Raw genomic sequence first — 22,790 nt, 5'->3', positions numbered from 1 at the left:
GATTAATAACAAGGAATAGGTACCAAAGTTGAAATAGAGGTTGAGGTTCTGAAAAGCCAATGGGGTTACTGTCAGCAGGAAATGGCCTCAGCCTCGGGTATGGCCTTGAATTTGTTTTTCTTTTTCTTTTTTCTTTCATTGGATTTCTTTTTACTTACATCTCGAATGTTATCATCTTTCCTGGTTTCCCCCTATCCCATTCCCCCTCCCTCTGCTTCTATGAGAGTGTTCCCCTACCCACACATTCCCTCCAGCCTTTTTGCCCTGACATTCCCCTATATTGGGACATCGAGTCTTCACAGACCACTGATGCCTGACAAGGCCATCCTCTGCTACATATGCAGCTGGTGCCATGGTTCCTCCATCTATACTCTTTGGATGGTGGTTTGGTCCCTGGGAGCTCTGGGGAATCTGGTTGGTTGATATTGTTGTTCTTTCTACAGGATTGCAAACCCCTTCAGCTCTATCAGTCCTTTCTCTGACTCCTCCATTGGGGACCCTGTTCTCAGTCCAATGGTTGGCTGTGAGCATCCACCTCTGTATTTCTCAGGCTCTAGCAGAACCTCTCAAAAGACAGCTATATCAAGCTCCTGTCATCATGCACTTCTTGGTATCTGTAGTATTGTCTGGGTTTGGTAACTGCATATGGAATGGATCCCCAGGTGGGGCAGTCTCTGGATGGCCTTTCCTTCAGTCTCTGCTCCACACTTCATCTCTGTATTTCCTCCTGTGAGTATTTTGTTCTCCCTTCTAAGAAGAACTGAAGCATCTACACTTCATTCTTCCATCTTCTTGAGCTTCATAAGGTCCGTGAATTGTATCTTGGATATTCTAATCTTTTTAGGCTAATATCCACTTATCAGTGAGTGCATACCATGTGTGTTCTTTTGTGATTGGGTTACCTCACTCAGGATGATATTTTCTAGTTTCATCTATTTGCCTAAGAATTTCATGAAGGCATTGTTTTTAATAGCTGAGTTCCATTATGTAAATGTACCACATTTTTTGTATCCATTCCTTTGTTGAAGAACATCTGGATTCTTTCTAACTTCTGGCTATTATAAATAAGGCTGTTATGAACCTGGTGGAGCATGTGTCCTTGATATATGTTGGAGCATCTTTTGGGTATATGCCCAGAATGGTATAGTTGGGTCCTTAGGTAGTACTATGTTTGATTTTTCTGAGGAACCACCAGACTGATTTCCAGAGTGATTGTACCAGCTTGCAATCCCACCAACAACAGCGGAATGTTCCTCTTTCTCAGTGTCTGCTGTTACCTGAGCTTTTGATTTTAGCCATTCTGACTGGTGTGAGGTAGAATCTCAGGGTTGTTTTGATTTGCTGATGACTAAAGATATTAAATATTTCTTTAGATGCTTCTTGGCCATTTGGTATTCCTCAGTTGAGAATTCTATGTTTAGCTCTGTACCCCATTTTTAATAGGGTTGTTTGATTCTCTGTAGTCTAACTTTTTGAGTTCTTTGTATATATCAGATACTAGTCCTATATCAGATGTAGTATTAGTAAAGATCCTTTCCCAATCTGTTGGCTGCCGTTTTGTCTTCTTGATAGTGTCCTGTGCCTTACAAAAGCTATGCAATGTTGTGAGGTCCCATTTGTCGATTCTTGATCTTAGAGCATAAGCCTTGGTGTTCTGTTCAGAAAATTTTCCCCTGTGCCTATGTGTTCGAGGCTCTTCCCCACTTTATCTTCTGTTAGTTTCAGTGTACCTGGATTTATGTGGAGGTCCTTGATCAACTTGGACTTGAGCTTTGTATAAGGAGATAAGAATGGATCAATTTGCATTCTTCTACATGCTGGCCACCAGTTGAACCAACACCATTTGTTGAAAATGCTATCTTTTTTTCAATGGATGGTTTAGCTTTAAAGATCAAGTGACCATAGGTATGTGGATTCATTTCTGGGTCTTCAATTCTATTCCATTGTTCTACAATTGTTCTCTGAAGCCACAATTATGCTTATACCTAAACCACACAAAGACCCAACAAAGAAAGAGAACTTCAGACCAATTTCCCTTATGAATATCAATACAAAAATATTCAATAAAATTCTAGCAAGCCGAATCAAAAAACACATTATAACACTCATCTATCATGATCAAATAGGCTTCATCCCAGGGATGCAGGAATGGTTCAATATACAGAAATCCATCTACATAATCCACTATATAAACAAGCTCAAAGGAAAACCCACATGATTATCGCATTAGATGCTGAGAAAGCATTTGACAAAATTTAACGCCTTTTCATGGTAAAAGTCTTTAAAAAATCAGGAATTCAAGGCCCATACCTAATCACAGTAAAAGAAATATAGAGCAAACCAGTAGCCAACAAGTTTCTAAGTGGAGAGAAACTTGAAACAATCCCACTAAAATCAGGGACTAGACAAGGCCGCCCACTCTCCCCCTACCTATTCAATACAGTACTGGAAGTCCTAGCCAAAGCAATTAGACAACAAAAGGAGGTCAAAGGGGTACAAATTGGAAAGAAAGAAGTCAAAATATCACTATTTGCAGATGATATGATAGTATACTTAAATGACCCCAAAAATTTCACCAGAGAACTTTTACTTCAGCAAAGTGGCTGGATATAAGATTAACTCAAACAAATCAGTAGCCTTCCTCTACTCAAAGCATTAAACAGGCTAAGAAATTAGGGAAATGACAGCCTTTACAATAGTTACAAATAATATAAAATACCTAGGTATGACTCTAACCAAGCAAGTGAAAGATCTGTATAACAAGAACTTCAAGTCTCTGAAGAAAGAAATGGAAGACCTCAGAAGATGAAAAGATCTCCCATGCTCATGGATTAGCAGAATTAATATAATAAAAATGCCCATCTTTCCAAAAGCAATCTACAGATCCAATGCAACCCCCATCAATATTCCAACTCAATTCTTCATAGAGTGGCCTTGGATTCTGACACCTCTCAGAAACCATCTTGGTCTCAGAAACTGTCACAAGCTGAGGATGATGGAGCTTCCCTAACTGTGCCCTGGGTTACCTTTTGCTTTGCACTGTGTGCCACTAGGCCTGACTTGTGGAGGCTTTGACCTTTGTCTATGTTTCTCTGCTGCGTTTCTAAGTGGCCCGTGGTAATTCTGTAATTGTTATGGTACAGTCTCTGACCCTGTCTTTGAACGAGGTGGTGGTTTTCTCTCAGTCTGAGCTGTCACGACAATGACATTTAATGCACTCTCAGATTTCTTCTCCCACTTCCAACCCCACGTGTCTACAGAGCTCCTCTGCTCCAAGAGAGATATACTTGTCTATCCAACTTTCTGCCATAAGTTTGGTTTCTTTTGGTACAGTGAGATTTTTTTAAATATATTATTTAATTAATGTATGTGAGAACACTGTAGCTGTCTTCAGACACACCAGAAGAGGGCATCAGATCTCATTATAGATGGTTGTGAGCCACATGTGGTTGCTGGGATTTGAACTAAGGACCTCTGGAAGAGCAGTTAGTGCTCTTAACTGCTGAGCCATCTCTCCAGCAGAAAAAGTGAGATGTTTAACCATCTAGAATATATTTTCCTTACAGAGCACGGTCCTAATGTGATCTTGTTTGTTTTCCTCACAGATTAAGCATTTGTGAGGTACCCAAACACAACACTGTAATGGGCTGCCTTCAATGTACATCCCACCCAGCAAGACAGACACAGTTCATGTTTCCCCTGAGCCATGGAGAAAGCCTGTCTTGGTTTATCCAAGGGGGTGCTGTAATAAATTCCCTTCAAAGCCAGGAATAAATTTTTAAGGTATCAAGACACATAAAACTCAGCAATTACAAGGATATTAAACATAGATCCCATCAAGTGAGGTAAATGAAAACCTTTCACAAAGTCAATTCCCCAGTTAGTTCTACAAGGCCACTCCTAATAATGCTGACTCCAAGCACAATTATCTCGTGGAATAAAATCCCAGCAGCAAAGGAAAAGGTCACAGACAGCAATGAGACAGCACAGACTCTCAGACGGGCTTTAAATCTCTCTGCAGAAGGATGTTTCTTCCTTTACCTTCACAACAGTGTAAGGGGTACCTCTGAAGAGCAAGCCCATGTCTGTACTCAGTCAGCCCTCTTCCTGCTCATGTGACAGCTGCATTTGGAATGGAATGTCCTTAAAATGACTGATGACAGTGGTAGATGTCACTAGATGCCCTACATGCTGGGCACATTGGAGGTTTCAAAGATCAGTTCCCAGGGGTCAGACTGAGAAAGCTACACAGCACCAGGCAGTGAGGCTGGTCAGCATCAGAACCCGAACAATGAAGAAAGCAAGCGGCAGCTGCTTCAACTCACAGTGTAAGGTGTGCTTGATCCTTGTGTGTGGTGCCTGGAATCGAACCCAGGACCTCATACATCCTAGGCAAGGGCTCTGCGGCTGAGCTACAGCCTCTCCTAAAATATGTTTGGAAGGTAAAGGTAAGCATAAAGTCCTAAATAAGGAAAATTTTCTTTCTGAAAGAAAACAGGCCCCACACTGCATTAGCTTAGGAATCCCTGAATGAAGGATCTCATGTGAACAGTCCTTGGTCTGGTTCTTTCCCGTTTGAAGGCATTTCATACGAGAAGGCTGTCTCAGAACAGGGAGCAAACTTGAAGCCACCAACAGGTGCTCAGTGCCACCCCATGACCCCACATAGCCATGTCCTGAAATACCACTACAGGCCATGTCCACCTCGTACACCCCACCCACAACTCCACTCTCCACTGTCCCAGCCATTCTCTGCCCTCCTTTGCCTACTTTCTCCACCATCAAGTACCATGCCGTGCCCACTGGCAGCTTGGCTGCAGTTCTTTCCAGATGGATGCTCTGAGGTTTAAGCCTGGAAGCTCCCTCCGCCCAAGTTCAGATTCATCATGCCTTTCCATGCTCTAGGGGATGCTCCCAGGCAGGACGGGGGTAAAAGTGTGTTCTCTGTCATTGTCTCTTTAAAAGAAAAGACTCGTATCCAGTCCCTAAAGAAGGCAAAGCCACAGCATTGTTCTTGGGCACTTCCATTCTGCTTTGGGCCTCTGTGGCCATACATTCATCTGGAGTTGCAAAGCCAGAAATAGTTAATGGTTTTGCCTAAGGTCAACTATCACTAAATTCAACCTTCTCCTTTCTCTTAGCAGTAAATGCAAATAGCAAGGCCTGCCATTTAAACTGTCTTTAAGCATGTAGTTCATTAAACAGTTCACACAGTTGTCTAACACAATCCCCAACCTGCCTCTATCCTAAAATGAAACAATTTAGTTAAAGTGACTCCTCATCAACCTGCTTCCCACCAGCCCTTTGCAACCTCTGTGCTCTGTGTCTCTATGGAGTTGTCCATTTTAATGGCTTCATAAAGCAGTAAAAACCCTGTACATTCATTCCACCATTTGTTGGCTTGAATCCAATGCTCCCAAGGACTCCACAGTTTTACAGGCAAGCCAGGTGTTGAGGAGCCTCCTATGGAGTGCTGTGTATGTAATTCAGTTGGTAGAAGGTTTGCACAAGGCCCTGAGTTCAAACCCAAGCATTGCATAAGCCAGGACAGGTGGTGTGTGCCTATAATCCCAACACTAGGAGGTGAAGGTAGAGCAGAAGTTCAAGATCACCCTTAGCTACTTAGTGAGTTCAAGGCCAGCCTACTTGCTTTAGCCTTTGTGGATGTGGCCTTCCAGGGCCCATACTGGCTGGGCTACAGAACTGGCCCAGAGAAAGGGAAAAGGGAGTGGGAAAGAAGGAGGGAGGGAGGGAGGGAAGGAGGGAAGGAGGGAGGGAAGGAGGGAGGAAGGGAGGGAGGGAAAAGACTCTGATGTGGTTTGGATATGGAATGACACCACAAACTCTGCCACATCTTCTGCCACCATGAAACTATACCCAACCACACAGGACCAAGGGACTATGGGACTGGATCCTTGGAAACTATGTGCTGACCAACACAAATCCCTCCTCCACCCACTCAGCTATGTCAAGCGGCCACCGGAAGGAGAAAAGCAACAAATGCTAAATTTTAGTCGTTGAGGATTTAGTATTAGTATTAATGCTTAGCTTCTGCTTTGTTTTTCTTACATACTTCTATGACAACTGCTCCTCTCTCTTTCTGCCCAGGAGAATGGGTTCCTGGGCAGTTCACTTACAGGAAGGGCTTCCTACCCCAAGAGAATTCAGTCCATCTGTCATCCTGAATATGTTTTGTGCCAAATAACAAATTGCCACACACCTTGCTGCTTGAAATAACCCATTTTATTAGGGCACAGCTCGGTGGGTCAGATGCCAGGTACCACATGCTCATATTCTCTGCTCTGTAAGAATCTATGAAGGGAAACCATGTCCAGGCTCACCCACCCAGGTAGCTGGCAGAATCTGATACCAGGTGGTTGCACGTGTGAGGTTTCCTTGCTCAGTGGTTGTCAGTAGCATGTCTCTCAGCTACTGATCCTCCAACATGTCTCTGATGTGTCCCTCCCTCAGCAACAACCTAACATGCTTCCTGGTCTCTGCCCCCTGCTGGAGAGGGTACCAGTTCCTGGTGGATACTGAACCAGACTCACCAGATGGCTAAGAGGAGAGTACCAAGCCTCTACACAATGAAGTTGGACCTAAAAGTCATTGCATACTTCAGGGACAAGAGAACCAGGGTGTGGAATTTCAGGAGCCAGTTTTAGCACATGCCCCATGAGCTTGGATCTCTGGACAAGCTCAAGATGTGCAAGCTGTCATCACTTTTCCCTCCTCAGGGTAATGTGATGTTTCCCCAAGGTTCATCCGTATCTTACTGCAAGCAACAATCCTCCCGCTGTATCTAGGACTCTCGAGTATATTAAGTCTTTAACTTACTGACAAACAGCATGTTTCTCTTCAGTGTTGGGTTCTATTTCCCATCACAATGATCACATTTCTGGAATCAACAACAGAGCTGTACACTTGGCTTCATTCCCCAGGCACTTATTCATGGTCAGAGGTGCTGAAACCGACATCAGCGATGAACTGGGAAATGGAGGAACAGAAAGGAGGAACAGAAAGACCAAGTTCTGGTCAAAGTTACACAGTGGCTCCTGGGACTTCTGGGTGAGATAGTAGGACAAGTCCTGCTTCCCTGGTGTCCTGGGCTGTTCACCTCTGGTCTTGTGACAAGTCATCACACACTAATACCATCTTTCTAACGGTTCCTCACTGCAGCTCCCTAGAAAACATGTTAATGGGGGACTCAGGGAGGTTCAAGGTTAGAGAGGCTGCTTAACCACTACAAAGCTTCCTTTTGGGAAAATGCAATGTGGAGAGCTAGATAAAGGGGGCGGCTTACTAAATGCTCAAGTTGCTCACTTTAAAATTATTAATTTGTAGCTCGGTGGTAGGACACTTGCCAAAGTGCATAGCACCCTGCCTCTAATTCCTAGCACAGAAGAAGAAAAGAAAAAAAAAGGGAGGAGAAAGGTGAAAAAGAAGTAAACTTTGTTACCTGGATTTTACTTTTTAAAAGATTTATTTTCTTATTTTTACTTATGTGCTATGTGTATCTGTGTAATTGTGTGCCACATGTGCATGGGTGCCTACACAGCTCAGGAGAGTGCATCAGATCCTCTGGAGCTATGAGCTGCCTGTGTGCATAATGGGAATCTAACCTCGGTCCTGCAAGAACAGCAAGTGCTTTTAGCTACTGACCTAACTTTCCAACTCTGAATTTTGTCTAAAAGAAGAAGAGGAAGAGGAGGAAGAAGGTTGTGTTGTGGTCCTAGACAGGAAACATGGTTCTCCTTTGGAGGGTGCATCCTGGAGGAGCTGCCTCCTGTACAGCCCAACTCGGAGAGCTCAGAATGGGTGCATTGAGTGCCTCCCACCTTCCCCATAAATAAGCATCAACAGGTAATCACTTCCCAGCCCCATCAAAAATCCAGTAACTAAGTAAACTCCATGTTATAGCAGAAACAAATAGATATGAACCAAAAGGTAGGAAACCAACAAGAGAGTTACACCAGTTTCTTTTAACCCACGTGTAAAGTGGGTGTAATCATTTAGAAAAGAGACCATTTAAATTCAGCGTTTACAAAGCTGGTCAGGACAGGTTTACAGTGGAAGAAAATAAACATGGGCCTTTTAAAATTGTATTGTATGTGTATGAGTGCTTTGCCTGCATGTGTCTCTGTGCATCACACATGCAGTGCCTGACAAGGCCAGAAGAGGGCACTAGGGTCTATGGAACTGGTGTGGTTACAGAGGATTCTAATCAGGCACGTGGGTGCTAGGAATCCAGCCCTCTGGAAGAGCAGCCAATGCTCTTAGCCCTCCCTCCAGACCCGAGTTTAGGACAGCTCTTAATGAGACCATCTTTCAGTGTCTGTAGGCTCTGCATCTAAAAGGAAAACATTTCTGAGACAGGATCCTGCTACCTAGTCCAAGCTGGCCTCAAACTGGAGAATCCACCTGTCTCACCCTCCCAGGAAAATGGAATTACAAGTGTGCAGCATTACACATCGCCTGAAGTTATTCTAATACAGCTAAAACCCAGAGCTCACAGTGCATCATTTATAGTGTTCTTCCTCTCCCTGAACTCTTCGCGTAATTGTTATGGAGGGGAACGACATCAGGTTTCCTTAGTTATTTTGTCAAAACGCCTACCCGGCATTCCCCTTATCCAGTACTTAAACTGACATCAAACCAGAGCTTTGACCCGTCAGCTTAATGAGAGTCATGTATCACACACCACGGCTGGAAGAACTCACAACATGTGGATAAATGAGCCCACTAGATCGATCCCGGCGTTCCAAGAAAAGAATTTTTATGCCTTTCTATAGTCAACAAAAAAGGCTTTTTTGCTTCTGTCTTGGGAGGAAGCAAGTTTACAGAGCTCCCCCTAAAAACAACCACAGGCTGCATCTTCCTCACCACCAAAGACGTCTCATTGATTAGAGTCAGTCAATCCTTTCTCATCTGTGGAGACTGGGAGTCCCTGCAACTCCTTGACACCCAGAGGACTCCCCTGAAACTCAGTTCAGGGCACCTAGAGGCCCACACAGATGCTCAAAGCTGGGCACCCAGCAGTCATCAGAGCAACTCAACTCAGAGCTCTCCAAGGTCCCTACAGATCATCATCATGAGGGGCCTGGGGGGCTCTTGACAGGGCTTGTGGAAGTTTCCACAGGAACTTGGTGCAAGGCTTCTGCTGGCCCACACAGGTTCTCAGCACTGAGCACCCAGGGTTTCCCAGTTGGCACTGAATGTGCAGCTTAGTGAGAGACTTGGATCAGGTCACTTCTGCACAGCTGACCCCCAGGCAAACACTTGTGCCTCTGGCTAATTGCAGATAATTTTACTCTCCAAAAAGCTTGCTGTTTCTCGAACAATGCTGTGAACAACAATTATTTTTTTAACCCCTGGCCTGGGAACTCTCTGGAAGGGAGGCTGCACAGGCTGAAGACACACACTTTTTCAACTCTGGAAAAAAAAAAAAGTTAAAGGTTGTGAGGGTTATTTCAGACCAGGGGGCTGAGTCCATCGGCAAACGTGCAAATGTTGGCCCTTGCTCAGTCATGCCCACCCGCCCTTGTGTAGCACCTCACAGTGCAGACTTCACCTGAGCCCAGCTCTTCTGGCCCCTCCAGACAGCTTGGCTGTTGCATATGTCATCCTAAAATGTATTTTCGGTTGTTTTTAACTCTATAAAAAGGGTGTCATGCGTATGCGGTATTTTGAGGCTGGTGGTTTGCACTTACCATGATGCTGCTGAGACTTGTTCACACCCTGATCCACTGTGACTCATACCACAGCCCAGCCCCAGGGTGGACACTCCATGGTCCATCATCCATGCCCTGAGAGACACCTGGGGCTTCTGGGTCCTTTACTGTCCTGAGCAGGGCTTCATGAACTCGTGATCCCTAAGGTATCCCTGGAGGCAGAGCTAGCTCCAGCCGCTGCTGTCAATCAACTGCAGCAAACTTTGTGCCTTAGAATAGCTGAACAATATTATACAGGATACTACTCCTGTACAGAAGACAAGAGAGCACCGAGGCAGCGCTGGTCTTTCTCATGCCCCAGCTCTGGGCACTGCACATGGCAGCCCCCACTTCCATTCACAGTAGGCAGCAGTGCCTCTCTGGCCCTCCATTGTCCCACCTCCCTCTGACCCCCATCTTACTCTCACTCTTCCCCATCAGACACCTATAACTGCAGGACCTTCCCAATTAACTGGGGAAAGCCCATTAACCAAGGGATACCTGATTAACAGTCACAGGTCCATTAGTTCAACTTCCATACAGTGTAATGTAGTCACAGTCTCTAGAGACTGGGAGCTGAGGACCACTGTTATACCAGATGTGGCTGCACTGCTTTGCTCAGACCCCAGAAGCCTGCCAGACCCTCTAGGAGCTGGCCCAAAGGACTTCACAAAGCTAGTGGGAAAGGCAGGGGTGACTCAGTTATGGTCCCAGGATCCTTCAAGCCACTGAGTTCGTCTGAGGTGGGTGTGAGCTGAGTCAGACACCATTCAATTTGACAGATCTATGTACCTGGCATCCTAGAGACGCCCTAAAGACACCACATCTGCTAACAAAGGAGAATGCTTGTAAACCAGCTGAGCCCCAAGACAGGAGCCTTGGTTTCTGGGTACATGTGACATATGAATGGTCACCACACAGCAGAGGGTCTGAGTCAGTGTCCTTATGCTGACATCTACCAAGACACCAGGAGGTGCACATTGTTCTCTGCTCTTCAGACCGCCCAGCAGCCCCTATAGTGGTGGTACAGACACCCAGTGCTAAGGATATGGCCAGCCACCACCACTGCTAACTTTCCCATGAACATTACAACTTCGCTCGGCTGTGAAAAGCTATCTTCCTTCCAAGAAGTGGATGAAATTATGTGGCCTCTCAATGTGAAGCGCCATCTGTGCAGAGCTGGGAAGAATCCAGCACTCCTAGTTGGCTTGAAATCCCCCTCTTCACTCAGATGGGATCACTCCAGCTCCGACCTGGAACCCTCAACTATTACAAACACAGTACAAACACAGTAGGGCTTCTGACCCGGCAGATTCTGAAGGGCTGTCGTTGAGGGGTAATCAGTAGTACCAGCAATGAGGAGAAACCCAAGTGAAGTTCTCAAGCTAGAGTCGCTATCAGAAAGATAACTGCTTTGTATCTGTTTTATCGCTGTTTTATGGAGGGACCCATGGACCTGATGGAAGAGAGCCACAGAAGACAAGCAAGCAACATGGGAAGGGAGCGAGCGGGTAGATGATGTCAGCCGGCCAGAGCCGGCACTGCTGAAGAGGCATGGATAAAAGCTAGATGTGAAAAACAAAAACAACAAAAAATTATAGAAACCTGCCAGGTGTTAGCAGCATACACCTTAATCCGTGAAAAAGGTCCTGGCAGTGAGGAGAGACATCCCCCAAGGGCTGTAGAATCCCTGACCTGGCCTGGCTTGGGGGCCACCAGGGGAAGGCTTTTGGAAACACTAAAGCTAGGGATGCCCAGCCTTACCATTCCCACTACTGGGAAACCACCCAAAACCTCTCTGGTACCCACAGCACATCAAAAAATTTGAACATCAGGGGACCAACGTCCTCTGAGGGGCTCCATCTGACCCAAAAAACCTGGTCCCAGCCTACCCAGCTCAGAGCCCTGGCCAATGAGACTCAGAGAACAGCTTTATCACAAAGCTACCTGCTCCCAGGGCCCAGGGGCCAGCTTCTGGGGTAGAGGGTGGCCCTTGGGTCTTCTGGGAGCCTCTGTGTTTGGTTCAAAGCACAAGGGATCTGGCTGTCACCTTGTAACAGGGGAAACTGAGACCTCGGGAGTCCAGAACAGTTCCTGGACCCCTGCACCTAATGTTGGCTTGTCTAACCTCACCTATCTTCTACAGACCTCAAGCCATGGGTTAGCCTTCAGCCAGAAGCCTTCACACACCAAATACAGCCTCCTGGGGTTTAGATCCAGAGCTGGGGAAGAGACCTGTATAGATAAGACCAACTGTCAGAATCTCATCAGCCTTGGAAAGTATAGCTATTCCTGATGCCTGTTCACAATGCCTGTTCAAGAGTCTAAAGTTATCAAGACCACAAAAATAACAAGCACCCAATAGAGCAAAAAGTCCTCCAGTCACATCAAGAGTCAGGTCTGAGAACAGAGTAGCCACCAAGAGCTAGATGTGGCCATCTCTCTCCAAACACAGATTCAAACAGAAGGAAGGAATGCTTGTTCCTGATTCGCCATGCTGAACAGCCGATCTGATAAATTACTGCTGTGTTTTAGGTCAGCCTGGCCTTTTCAGAATCTTCAAGCTGACACAAGAAGCAGTGAGGTCAGTATCAGTGAGAAGTATCCAGCAGCAACAAGGACAGGTGACCGTGAAACAGCATGCTTCTGTAGGGCGTGTCCACACCAAAGACCTTGTTCCCAGGAGCTTCTAGTGTAAACAACACTACAAACTAGTGTTTCTAGTGTGGTGACCAATACCCCCTCCCACCCACAGCTATGGAAGGGCTCCTGCATGGCAGCCCCATCTGCAACCTGTCAATTTAAAGGACAGAAGCCTGGTCCAGCTGTAGGCTACCCTGAAGAGTCATCTCAGTTTCTAGAAACTACTGGGTCAGCTGAGGCTTCCCTTATGCCTGCACTGAAGCCCAGCTTTTACTCTACCCAATCTTGCCTCTTTCCCTTCCTTCCGAAAGGCTTCAGCAGGCCAACTCCCCTCCCAGAGCCAGTTCCCCCAGAAGACCAGTGACCACACAAAGCCAGACACACACACACAGGCACACACACACACACACACACACACACACACACACACACACACACACACGTGCACCAGGCATCTAGGCGCGCAGCTTGCCAACACTAACAAAGACTCACTCCTTTGCTTAGGAAAGTGACAAGGAAGTCATTTCTTCTCTTTCCACCACTCTGGAGACGGCAGGGATCATCGGCAGCCTACAGCTCTTGGCAGGATTTTGAAACACTAACAGAGAGTACGGCCGGTAGGCTAGCTTTGCTCATACCTACAACAACCAATGCACGTGTGGCTGGTTCAAGGCACTGCTGCTTCTTCTGATTCACCATGCTCTGCCTCACTGCCCTGTCCCTTCCTTGCTGCTTCAGTTGATGGCTCTCACCTCCTCCTCCTCCCCGGAAGTTACCTGCTATCCCTGTCTTTGCCTGGCATTAATTCATACAACAACATGGTCTGCAGTGGGCCACCTTAGACATCCCACACCTGCTCAAGCCCATCAGGCCGTTCATCTCATTCTTAGGAGGCACGGGCTCCCGGCATTCCACACAGCAACTGCTACTTGGTTGTGCCCACACGCACTCAGGCACCCCAGCCCACCAGTGCTTCTTGCCTCCCACCCCTTCCTTCTGACTTTGATTTCTTTTGGAGACTATTTTCCAGGGCTTTTTCAGCAGGGATTTGGGGGTGGTTACTTTTTTATCTTCATCTAAAACAGTCTTCCATTCCAGTCTTCTTTTAAAACTACAGTTTAGCTGAGAGCAGGACTCTGTTCCTCTTAGCTCAGAAAGATCTCATCCACAGACCTCTGGGCCTCCAGACTCTACCCAACCCAGCTGTTAACACAAGAGGAGACAAGCTTTTACCAGCCCAGCGTTTTTCCCTCTGGCTCCTTAGATTTCTGGCTTCTGCAATGTGAGGGTTTAGGTCTGGGTACTGCCCTCCAAGTATCCATGGCAACTGAAAACTTGAGAGATGAGACCTTTAAGAGGTGGGACTTGGTGGGAGGTCCTTAAGTCATTGGGACCACTGACAAGAAAGCTGAGGCGGAAATTTCTGGTTTCTTTGGAAACTCAATTACATCATATGATGTTTTTGCTGAAGCAGACACAGGGGAGAGGATGTTTTGCTGAGGCAGACACATTAGAAAGAATATAAATATGACCCCACAGACAGTGGGATGAGGTTTGAGCACTGGCTGGCCTTGCTCTGCCTCACAAGTCTTCCCTGACAATGCTTTTGTATTGGTTTGCCTTACGTTCTGTTGCTGTGACTTCATAGAGAGTAACTCGCCAAAGAACTTCTCATGACATTCTGGTAGCTTCTTGCTGCTTCCAAAGACTCAGGCCAATTGAGAGAGAGCCTCACAGCTCCTTCCGGATTGAACTGCCATTGCTAGTTCCTGAGAAGTGATTGCCTAGTGGCCTACTGCTGGGACAGAAATGAGAACAGGGGCTGGAGAGATGGCTCAGCGGTTAAGAGCACTGATTGCTCTTCCAGAGGTTCTGAGTTCAATTCCCAGCAACCACATGGTGGCTCACTACTATCTGTAATGGGATCTGATGACCTCTTTTGGTGTGTCTGAAGAGAGCTACAGTGTACTCATATGCATAAAATAAGTAAATAAATCTTTTTTTAAAATGAGATCAAAGCACTTAAGAACCCATATTAAAATAGATTTTGAAAAACCTAAGCCTATACCAGTCCTGCGCTTTTTCCTCATATTTCAGACTATTTGTGGTGGCGCTGTCCAACCCTGACCGCTCAAACATGCCAGTCCGAATTCCAACTCCTACCAACCAGCTCCTCCATGCCTCCCATTCTACAAGCAGTATCCCTAACTCTCCCCTTCCACATCTAGACCCCACCCACCCCTGCCCAGGCTCCCAGTCCATCAGGAGCTACCCCAAAAACAGAGCTGACTCCTCTGTGGTCCCACCTCATCCCTAGTGCTCCAAACAGATAGCAATTCAGCCAGAGCCACCTACATCTCAGGTGCCCCTCAGTGAGGCTCTGAGCCACTTGCCTTCATTCTGCTGATTACTGTCTGTCCTTCCACTGTCCCAACTGAAGGGCCACCTATGGGAGGCTTGTCCCCTCCTTCTGGGTCAGGCCCACATAACCCAACAACCCCCAGATTTCCTATGGAGCCAGCACCTTCCATTCCTGCCCTTTCCCTGACAAAGTGCAACAGAGCTAAGCTACACTCAGCTGGGCAACTCATGTGTATGGTTGCAGAGATTTGATGGAATTAACCCACAACAACCAATCCAAGACACACCATCAGTGCACTTACATCTTTAAGAAGCCCCCAGGGGACAGCCCAGAGCTGCCCAAGCAGAGAGAATAGATAAGAGGGGATTTAAGGATCCTCCCCCGAGTTGCTACAGGTGATCCACCCCCATCGGAGATGGCAGCGGTCATTTCCAGATGAATGGACAGTCAGCTGGAAAACCAGAACAGCTAGTGCCTCAGGAACCAAGACTCTGAATGCCTTTACCCTGGTTATTCATTAACCTCCAAAAGTGCTACAGGGCCAGTAAGATGGCTATGTGACTGAATGTGCTTCCCACCAACCCTGATGTCCTGAGTTCTGTCCCAGGAACCCACCCTCGCCTGTTGACAGGCATTTGGCCTGTCCCTACCTTTTGGCTCTCTACTAGTCGTAACACCACTAAGAACATGGATGTCGTTTGTATAAGAGCCTAACTGGCATTTATGTAGTTAATAATGATCATACACATTTTTTAAGTCGTAATATTCCTAAAAGTAATTGGAACGAACACTCACACACTGATGGTTACTGCCTCCCGAGTTGCTGAGAAGACAGTGTGGCACCCTGTCTGGTTGGCATGTGGAGTGGAGTTTAGCTAGAGAAACCATAACAAAGACACAGCACTAGCCACACGGAGCTGGGAGGACCTCCTCCCTCCACCGCCCACCACCACCACCACCCCGCCTCCACCCAGCATGAAAACAGTGAGAAATGGAAGAACTTCAAATACAGTAAGAGGAAAACCAGCCATTCATCCTATCCAACTACTCCACATAAATTAACATAATAGAAAACGTTCTATTCTTCTTACCCTTAATCTATTCAGATCACTTGAAAAAAAAATCTATTCATTTTTGTCTTTCCCCTTTAAACACTTGGATTGCCCATCAATATCTAAGTTTCTTTGCAACCCAACTGTGGAAAGCACAAAAGCAAATTGTCTCGCCAAATGGGATCCATTTAAAAGCTGACAACAGCCACACTTCCTTCCTGCAGAAAATGGGACTTTACTGACATGCAAAGGACATGGGTGGTTTCTGTTTCAGCTCTGAGGTTTGACAGGCCTCAGCAGGGCTGTGAGCCTGCATGGAGCTCACGTCCTTTCCAAGACATCACTTGTAAAAATGAAGTCCACTGGGATAGTCTAACCGTTAAGACAACACCACCAAACGCTGCGTTTCATCAACAGAAGTCTGCCTCTCCCACCTACCTAGTAAGGCCAACCAGACTGATGGAATGGAATGAAGCTGAGTCCCAAGGAGTCACTTATACCAGACTCCTTCCCCCTTCAGACCTGCCACGGTGTGGCCCTGGGGTCCTCCTGGACCCTGAGCCTCCAGCCACCAAGCAAGGGAAACAAGCCATCAGAGGCTGGCTTGAGAGAGTTGGAGTCAAGCTTAACAAGATGGCCCGTTGCTGCCTTGGTGGCTGCCGCTCAGTTCTAGCCATCCCAATAACAGGATGCCTGGGTAGGACAAAAGTCGGCAGCCAGCATCTTCACCCACTGAAAAAGAATGGGCTGTGTGGGTCTCATGTGCTAGGGGTCTCCCTGCCTTACTGTGCACCAGAGTCTACTCTCAGTACTAAGAACATAAGGGCAAGGCAGTGTGTAACTGGGGAGACCCTCTCAGCCTCACGTAGACCTGGCAAAAGCAGCAGAAGGCTCTCATAGCCTCTGGGGCTCCTGCAGTGAGGCCACGCCCTCTCATCCTGCCTATGCATTAGCTCTATGGACACTGGCAGCAATTGGGGCTGAACTACCATTATGGGTCTTTACTCCGAGCAACTGTGCATGGCAGGTCCCATCACCACCGTGTGACAGAGGTGGGAGGGACAGGTAAAGGATCCTCACTCAGGTCCCAGTGGGGAAGCCCCCTCAACACCCCCCCCCCCCGCCTTGTCTCTGGGCCCAATGTTATATAGTCACTGAAGCCATGGCCAAAGCAAAGACTCAGGACAACTTAAAATGCCGCACCAGTGGGCTCAGTGTCCACCTCTGTACTATTAAGAGAAGCATCGTTACTCTCCTAGTGGTTCTCAGTGCAGGCGCCAGGGTCACCTTAAATACCATCTCTCCTCTTAAGGCTGAATGAATGTAACCACTGCCCCATGTGGTGTGGGTAAGTGTGCACACCCCTGGCTCCCTTCCCCCACATGACCTTCCTGGATGCCAACTCCAAATATCAATTAAGTGGAGCTTAGGACTTCCAGCTATGACTCGCCCATTTAACAGAAATCATATCACACATTTCCAGTAAGCCGGCTGCTCTGATGGGGAATGGAGCCTGGCCACCGATAAAGTCCCTCAGAAACCAATGCTGGTCCTGCCTGCTGTGCTGCCTCCCCTCACCCTGCAGATTCACACAACAGGAGCCTTGAGGCTCCACACTCCCCACTACAGAAACTGCAGGAAAGCCTGGGAAGTGAGACCAGCTTCCTGCTGAGAGCCCTGTGTGGAGGAGGCCTGAAAGCCCTTTAAGCTCCCTAGCCTGCTCTGGAAGGCAGGTGATGGGAACCACTACCCTCCTGCCCCAACCCCAGACTTGCCCCCACCTACCACTGTGCTTCCAGGTACCACACAGGTCGGCCATTGGTCAAGAAGCATGGGGTGGGGGTGGGGCATGTGGGGAGGAAGCTGGTCAATGATAAGCAGCCAACAGGATGGCCTGTGGTAGGGTAGGCTGGCATTTAAGTGAGAACTTGAAAGGCCCCTGACTGTGGATCTGGACCCTGGCCAACTAAGGCTATGGAATATGGTGGGAGGTAAAGAGTTTGTTATACAACCATGAAGTCCTGAATTTGGTTTCCCAGCACCACATAAAAGCCAGGTACAGCACTGAACACCTGGAACTACTCTGCTAGGAGGAGGGGTCCGAGGGGGTTCCCCGGGCTCCCTGGACAGAAAGTCTAGTCAAAACATCAAGCTCAGGTTCACTGAGACACCCACCCAATCTCAAAAAACAGAGCAGAAAGCAACCAAAGAAGATGCTCGAAATCAACGATTGATCCAAACACACACACACACACACACACACACACACAATTAATTAATTAATTAAAAGAAAAGGGCTGGCAAGATGGCTCAGCGTGAAAAGGTGCTTGCCACTAAGCCTGAATTCTATCTGTTTATGTCACATGGAGAAAGGAGAGAACAAAATTCTGAAAGTTGTCCTTTGACCTTCATGTGTGCACCGTGATAAGCACAGACCTCTGCACACTAGACAGACAGACAGACAGATAGATGGGTAGGTAGATTTTTAAAAAAAAAAAAAAAAAAAAAATGTTAATAGAAAACACACCCAGCAAGTCTCACTGGCTTTCCTTGGTGAGGACCATCTCATCTGTAATCTGAACCCTAAATGTTTGCAAACAGTATCTCCACATCACAATGAAGGACCAAGGAAACTCCAATGCAAAGGAGCAGGTCAATAGCCACTCCCCTGGTAGCGGTTTGGAGCTGAAACAAGAAGGCGCATGTCTAAGTGCAGAAAGCAGACACCACATCTACCATTCCCATACCCTGACAAGCAGTACCACCTGCCAATCAATTCCTCCTTAAAGAGAGAAAGTACAAACGTGTCCTCCAGCATAGGCAGGGTCTCGGCCTAGAGTCCTTATCCTTATCTTCCTCCCTCTTGGTAACCAGCAGTATCGCCCAGGTCAGTCAGAGAAAGCCATAGCCAAGCAAAAAACAAGCTTAGACCTTTGTTGCAGAGAAGGTCACCAAGTGCCTCACCTTTCTGAAGCGCACGCTCTTTCTAAGGAAGCCTTTGCCTGCACTCTCTAAACAATATGGACAGCTCAGCCTCTGAGCCTTTTACTCACAGGCAACAAACTCAAGAGTATCAGGAGTCTGAGAGTGCTTCATCAAGGGGGGGAAGGAAAGGCTGTTCAAAGGCTGACTTTAAGAAAATCAATGAAAATACAAGGCTTTGACTTGTCATTGTAACATTAACTATTATATAATTCACCAGGTATGTTTTTCCTCCAACTCAAATAGTTTTTCATGCTTTGGAAACCAGAACTTTTGTCACTGAGAAAATAACCTAAGTATTTCCCATTGCTGCTTTGAACTGTAAGAATAACATTTTCCAAAATATTTCCACCACAAGTTATGAACATGGTCTGTATGTGTTCAGTTTTAAACCAAAGCAGTAGTTACATTTAAATGTTGTCTAAACAGGGTATCTAAATAGAAAGTGAGAGGGGATCACGTCCAAAGCAATCACCTCCAGACATCCCCCACTGCTAGCATTTAACTCTTCCAGGCCCAGAATCATCTCAGGACCAACTCTCAACTCACTTGTGACAAAATCATTCAAATAAGTAGGAAGGAGAAACATAATTTCTTCATAACTGGAGGCAAAAAAAATCTAAGTTTTGGTTAGAAAAATAAAAACTACTAGGAAGACATAACACAACCCAAATGCTTCAAACAATCAAGGTACTGACATTCAGCGACAGATCTCCAACAAGAGATGCCTCACAATTAGACTAACCTCAGGGCACCAGCTCGGGAGACAGTCATGGCCAGAGAAAGATCTCAGACAGAGATGTGGCTCAAGTCCAGAGGTCAAGGACAGTATCAGACAGCTGACTGAGAAATGACAATGAGAACAGCGGTGGGGGAAAATCTAACCACTCTCTTCCCTTCTAAAAAGAATGCGGCTTTGGGCTGAATCACCCAGAGTTACTAACTCGGCTTCCCACTTGCCACGGTCTGCACCTAGAAAGAACTGACTGATAAACAGGGTTATGAATGTGATACCTAACTCTGGGGCACAACTTCAAGGGAAAGTCACTGTGAATTAGGTATGGGTGACAACCAGTGAGCACACAGGCACTGCTCCTTCCTTCCCAACAACTGAAGAGGGTCACAGAACACACCTTTCCCTCTGTGGCACGACTGGAAATGGCACCTGGAGGCCCCACTGCTCCACAAGCATTCTGAGACACAGGGATTAGCCACCTGCTCCCTTGACATCTGTTATTGAAAAAGGTAGATCCCACCCCTGCAATGACTTTTTCAGCACTGAACTTGCGTTGTTGTTTCGTTCTGTTTTTCTTGCGCTAAAAACTCATGGGGGAAACCACCCCTTGTACAGACAGACAGAGCAGGAGATGCTGCAGCCACTAGCAGACCCACTAATCAACAGCAGGCAGGACTGAGCACATTGAAGGGATTGCAGCAAAGAGAGGACCAGACGCCTAGGGCGTGGCTAAGGGCAAGCAATACTCAAACCACACCCATTGCAAGGGTCGAAAGTATCAACCCCCCCCCACCCCCAGTATATTTTCCCACTACCAGGACCACTACTGCACCAGCATGCAAGAATCCAGAATACCTTCTGACCAGCCTATGGCTGATCAAGGGCAGCCCCATGTTTTGTAAGCCTTCACCCCAATACTCTCTATCCCAAGGAAAAACTTCCTGACCTCGGAAGACAAAAAAAAAAAAAAAAAGAGTTTCAGGCCCCTGAACGTCCCCCAAACCTCGAATGCCAGTCTTCCAAAAAGACCGGCTGTCTCTCCAGAACGCTTGCCCCACCCCAAAAGACCATACACAGAGTCTGGGACAGAAGAAATCCTAACCAAGAAATGTGGCTAGTCACGGCGGGAGAAGGGTCAGTTCCTTGGGTGGACCAATGAGGAGGCCTCTGACTTCGGAGACACCAGCACGCAGCCGCTGCTGCTCCCGCCCTTAGTCTTTGCAGTGACCCCACCCAGGTCGTGACCCTCTGAAGACCTCCAGCGTGGGCGTCCCCTGACTCCGCCGACCCCCAACAGGCAGCGTTTGAACGCTGCAGATGCGTCTTGGATCTTCACTGGATCCAAGCTTTGCGTTGCCCAGCCCCGAGAAGAGCGCACCGGGTCCGGCTCCCGGCCGACAGCCCCAGGAAAGCAGCGGGACGCAGCGCCCGCAGTGCGACTGGTGCGGCTGCCGAGGCTCGGGGCGCGCCGCCCGGACCCAAACTGGCTACCGAATCTCATCTCCAACCCGCAGAAGCTTCAGGCTCCAGGAGCCTCACCCGACGACAGGGCAGAGATCTAGGCGGAGATCCAAAGGGTGCAAGCGGCTACCGGACCAGGATAGGGATACGAACTGGACCAAGATCCAATTAGTCCGGTTTGGGATAGAGGACGGGACCGCGACGTGAGGGACCTTAAAGATACTGGAAGAAAGGCTCTGACTAAAGCCTAGGGATTGGAGAAAGGGGAGTGAGAAGGTCGGTTCACAAGTGCGAAGGGAAGAAGGGAGACCCACTACTATCCTAGGCCAGAATAATCGTGCGAAAAGATGAAGGAGCATGTGTGGTGAGGCAAGAGGGAACCAAGAGAAGTAGGGGACCTGAGCACGCATGCTAGGAACACTGGGTGCGAGCTGGGGGCCATCTAGCACCCAGACAAGGAGAAACATGACAGTACACCCGGGCTCTAAAAAAAGAGCCCCGGTCTGGTACTGGAAAAGAGCAGTCAATGCGCACCAGGTACATGATCTGTCCAAGTCTCGGAATGCAGGGAAAGGGTATCGCAGGAACCGGAGAGAGGGATTCATACAGAGCCAGGGAAATGAGCTCTGCCTAATCGAGGAGGGACCTGCAGGGTAAGGGAACTGGAGAGGGAAAAGCACGGCGCCGGGACATGGTCCGCAGCTGGAGCTGCTCACCTTGGGTTTATACAGCCACTTTCGGAATCTGTTCATCATCGCCGCGCCAGCTTGGGCCACGCTCCGGGCGGCCCTCGCCCTCTGCAGCGCTGCGCCGGAGTCCGGCTGCGGCGCGGAGCAGGACAGGCAGGCAGGGCCGGGACCTGCCCGAGCGAGCCGACCGCGAGCGCCGCGCCGAGCAGCTGGCTGCAGGTGCGCGGGGCAGGTGCGCGGCCGGAAGGATGCTCAGCGAGCGGCGCGCGGCCGACCCAAACCCGCGAGCGGGCGGGCGCGCGGAAAGGCGCGGGCACAGGGTGCGCGGGGCTTCTTGGCTTGCGAGCACTCGGCGCCTCCGCCGGTCACGACCGCACATGCGCCGGAGGCACCGCACGCCCCCGGCCCCCTGCAAGTGGTGGATGGGGCGAGCCCGGTGAGGCCGCCAATCCCCGCCCAGCGCCACGCCGCACCCCACCCGGGACGCGCACCCAGGGAGGGCGGCTCAGGACTACAGGTCCCAGCGCCCGCCGCGGGCAGGGCCTGCGCGGCGTTGCTAGGTGACGGTGCCTAAACGATGCCTAGGCGATCTGCTGGTGCGGGAGCTGGCTTGTGAGTGCTCCCGCCTGGAGAGACGACGCGGGGGCAGGTGGAGGCCTAAGGAGGCTAAGAGGCCCGCAGGTAGGCGGGCAGGTTAAAGTGAGGGGCTGCCATAGGGAGCAAGGCACAGCCCATCCTCACGTCGATAACTCGATTTCTCTTGCCGATTTTCTGACCCTTAGAGGGCTACCTTTGCGCTCTTCCCACCTCCTAAAATAAAAGCAGGATGCTTTCCACCTCCTCAGATTCATCTCACCCCCCTCTCTCCTTCCCTCACTCCCTCATTCTCCCTCCCTCCCTATCTCTCTCTCTCTCTCTCTCTCTCTCTCTCTCTCTCTCTCTCTCTCTCTCTCTCTCTCTCTCTCTCTCTTTCTCCCCCCCCCACTGCTAAAAACAGGTGACCCAGACTGTACAGTGGTGTGCAGCCTCTACTGCCCTAGCAGCTTCTGCGTCTTCCCTTAGCCCCGCAGGCCTGAACTCGCTCAGCTTTGCTACCCACTTCTAAGCTGCTCTCCACCCATTTCTGTGTAGTTCCAGGCAGCCACGTGGTTTTGC

The 22,790-nt window shown here is 48.4% G+C and overlaps 1 protein-coding gene across 1 annotated transcript in view; it reads right to left on the bottom strand.

Annotated features, from left to right (window-relative positions):
- ZFYVE28 (zinc finger FYVE-type containing 28) overlaps window positions 1-21,701 on the bottom strand; it is a gene marked incomplete at both ends in the record, with an annotated part of 84,686 nt that extends 62,985 nt beyond the window's left edge. Inside the window, one exon of the mRNA XM_080938961.1 lies at window positions 21,663-21,701. Coding sequence (XP_080795087.1) covers window positions 21,663-21,701 — 39 coding nt within the window. The remainder of the gene's footprint in view (window positions 1-21,662) is intronic.
- Window positions 21,702-22,790: the final 1,089 nt, after the last annotated feature.

The sequence above is a fragment of the Micromys minutus genome (genome assembly GCF_963924665.1).
Source record: "Micromys minutus genome assembly, chromosome: 1".
Classification (NCBI taxonomy): domain Eukaryota; kingdom Metazoa; phylum Chordata; class Mammalia; order Rodentia; family Muridae; genus Micromys; species Micromys minutus.
This window is presented reverse-complemented; position numbering and strand designations above follow the sequence as displayed.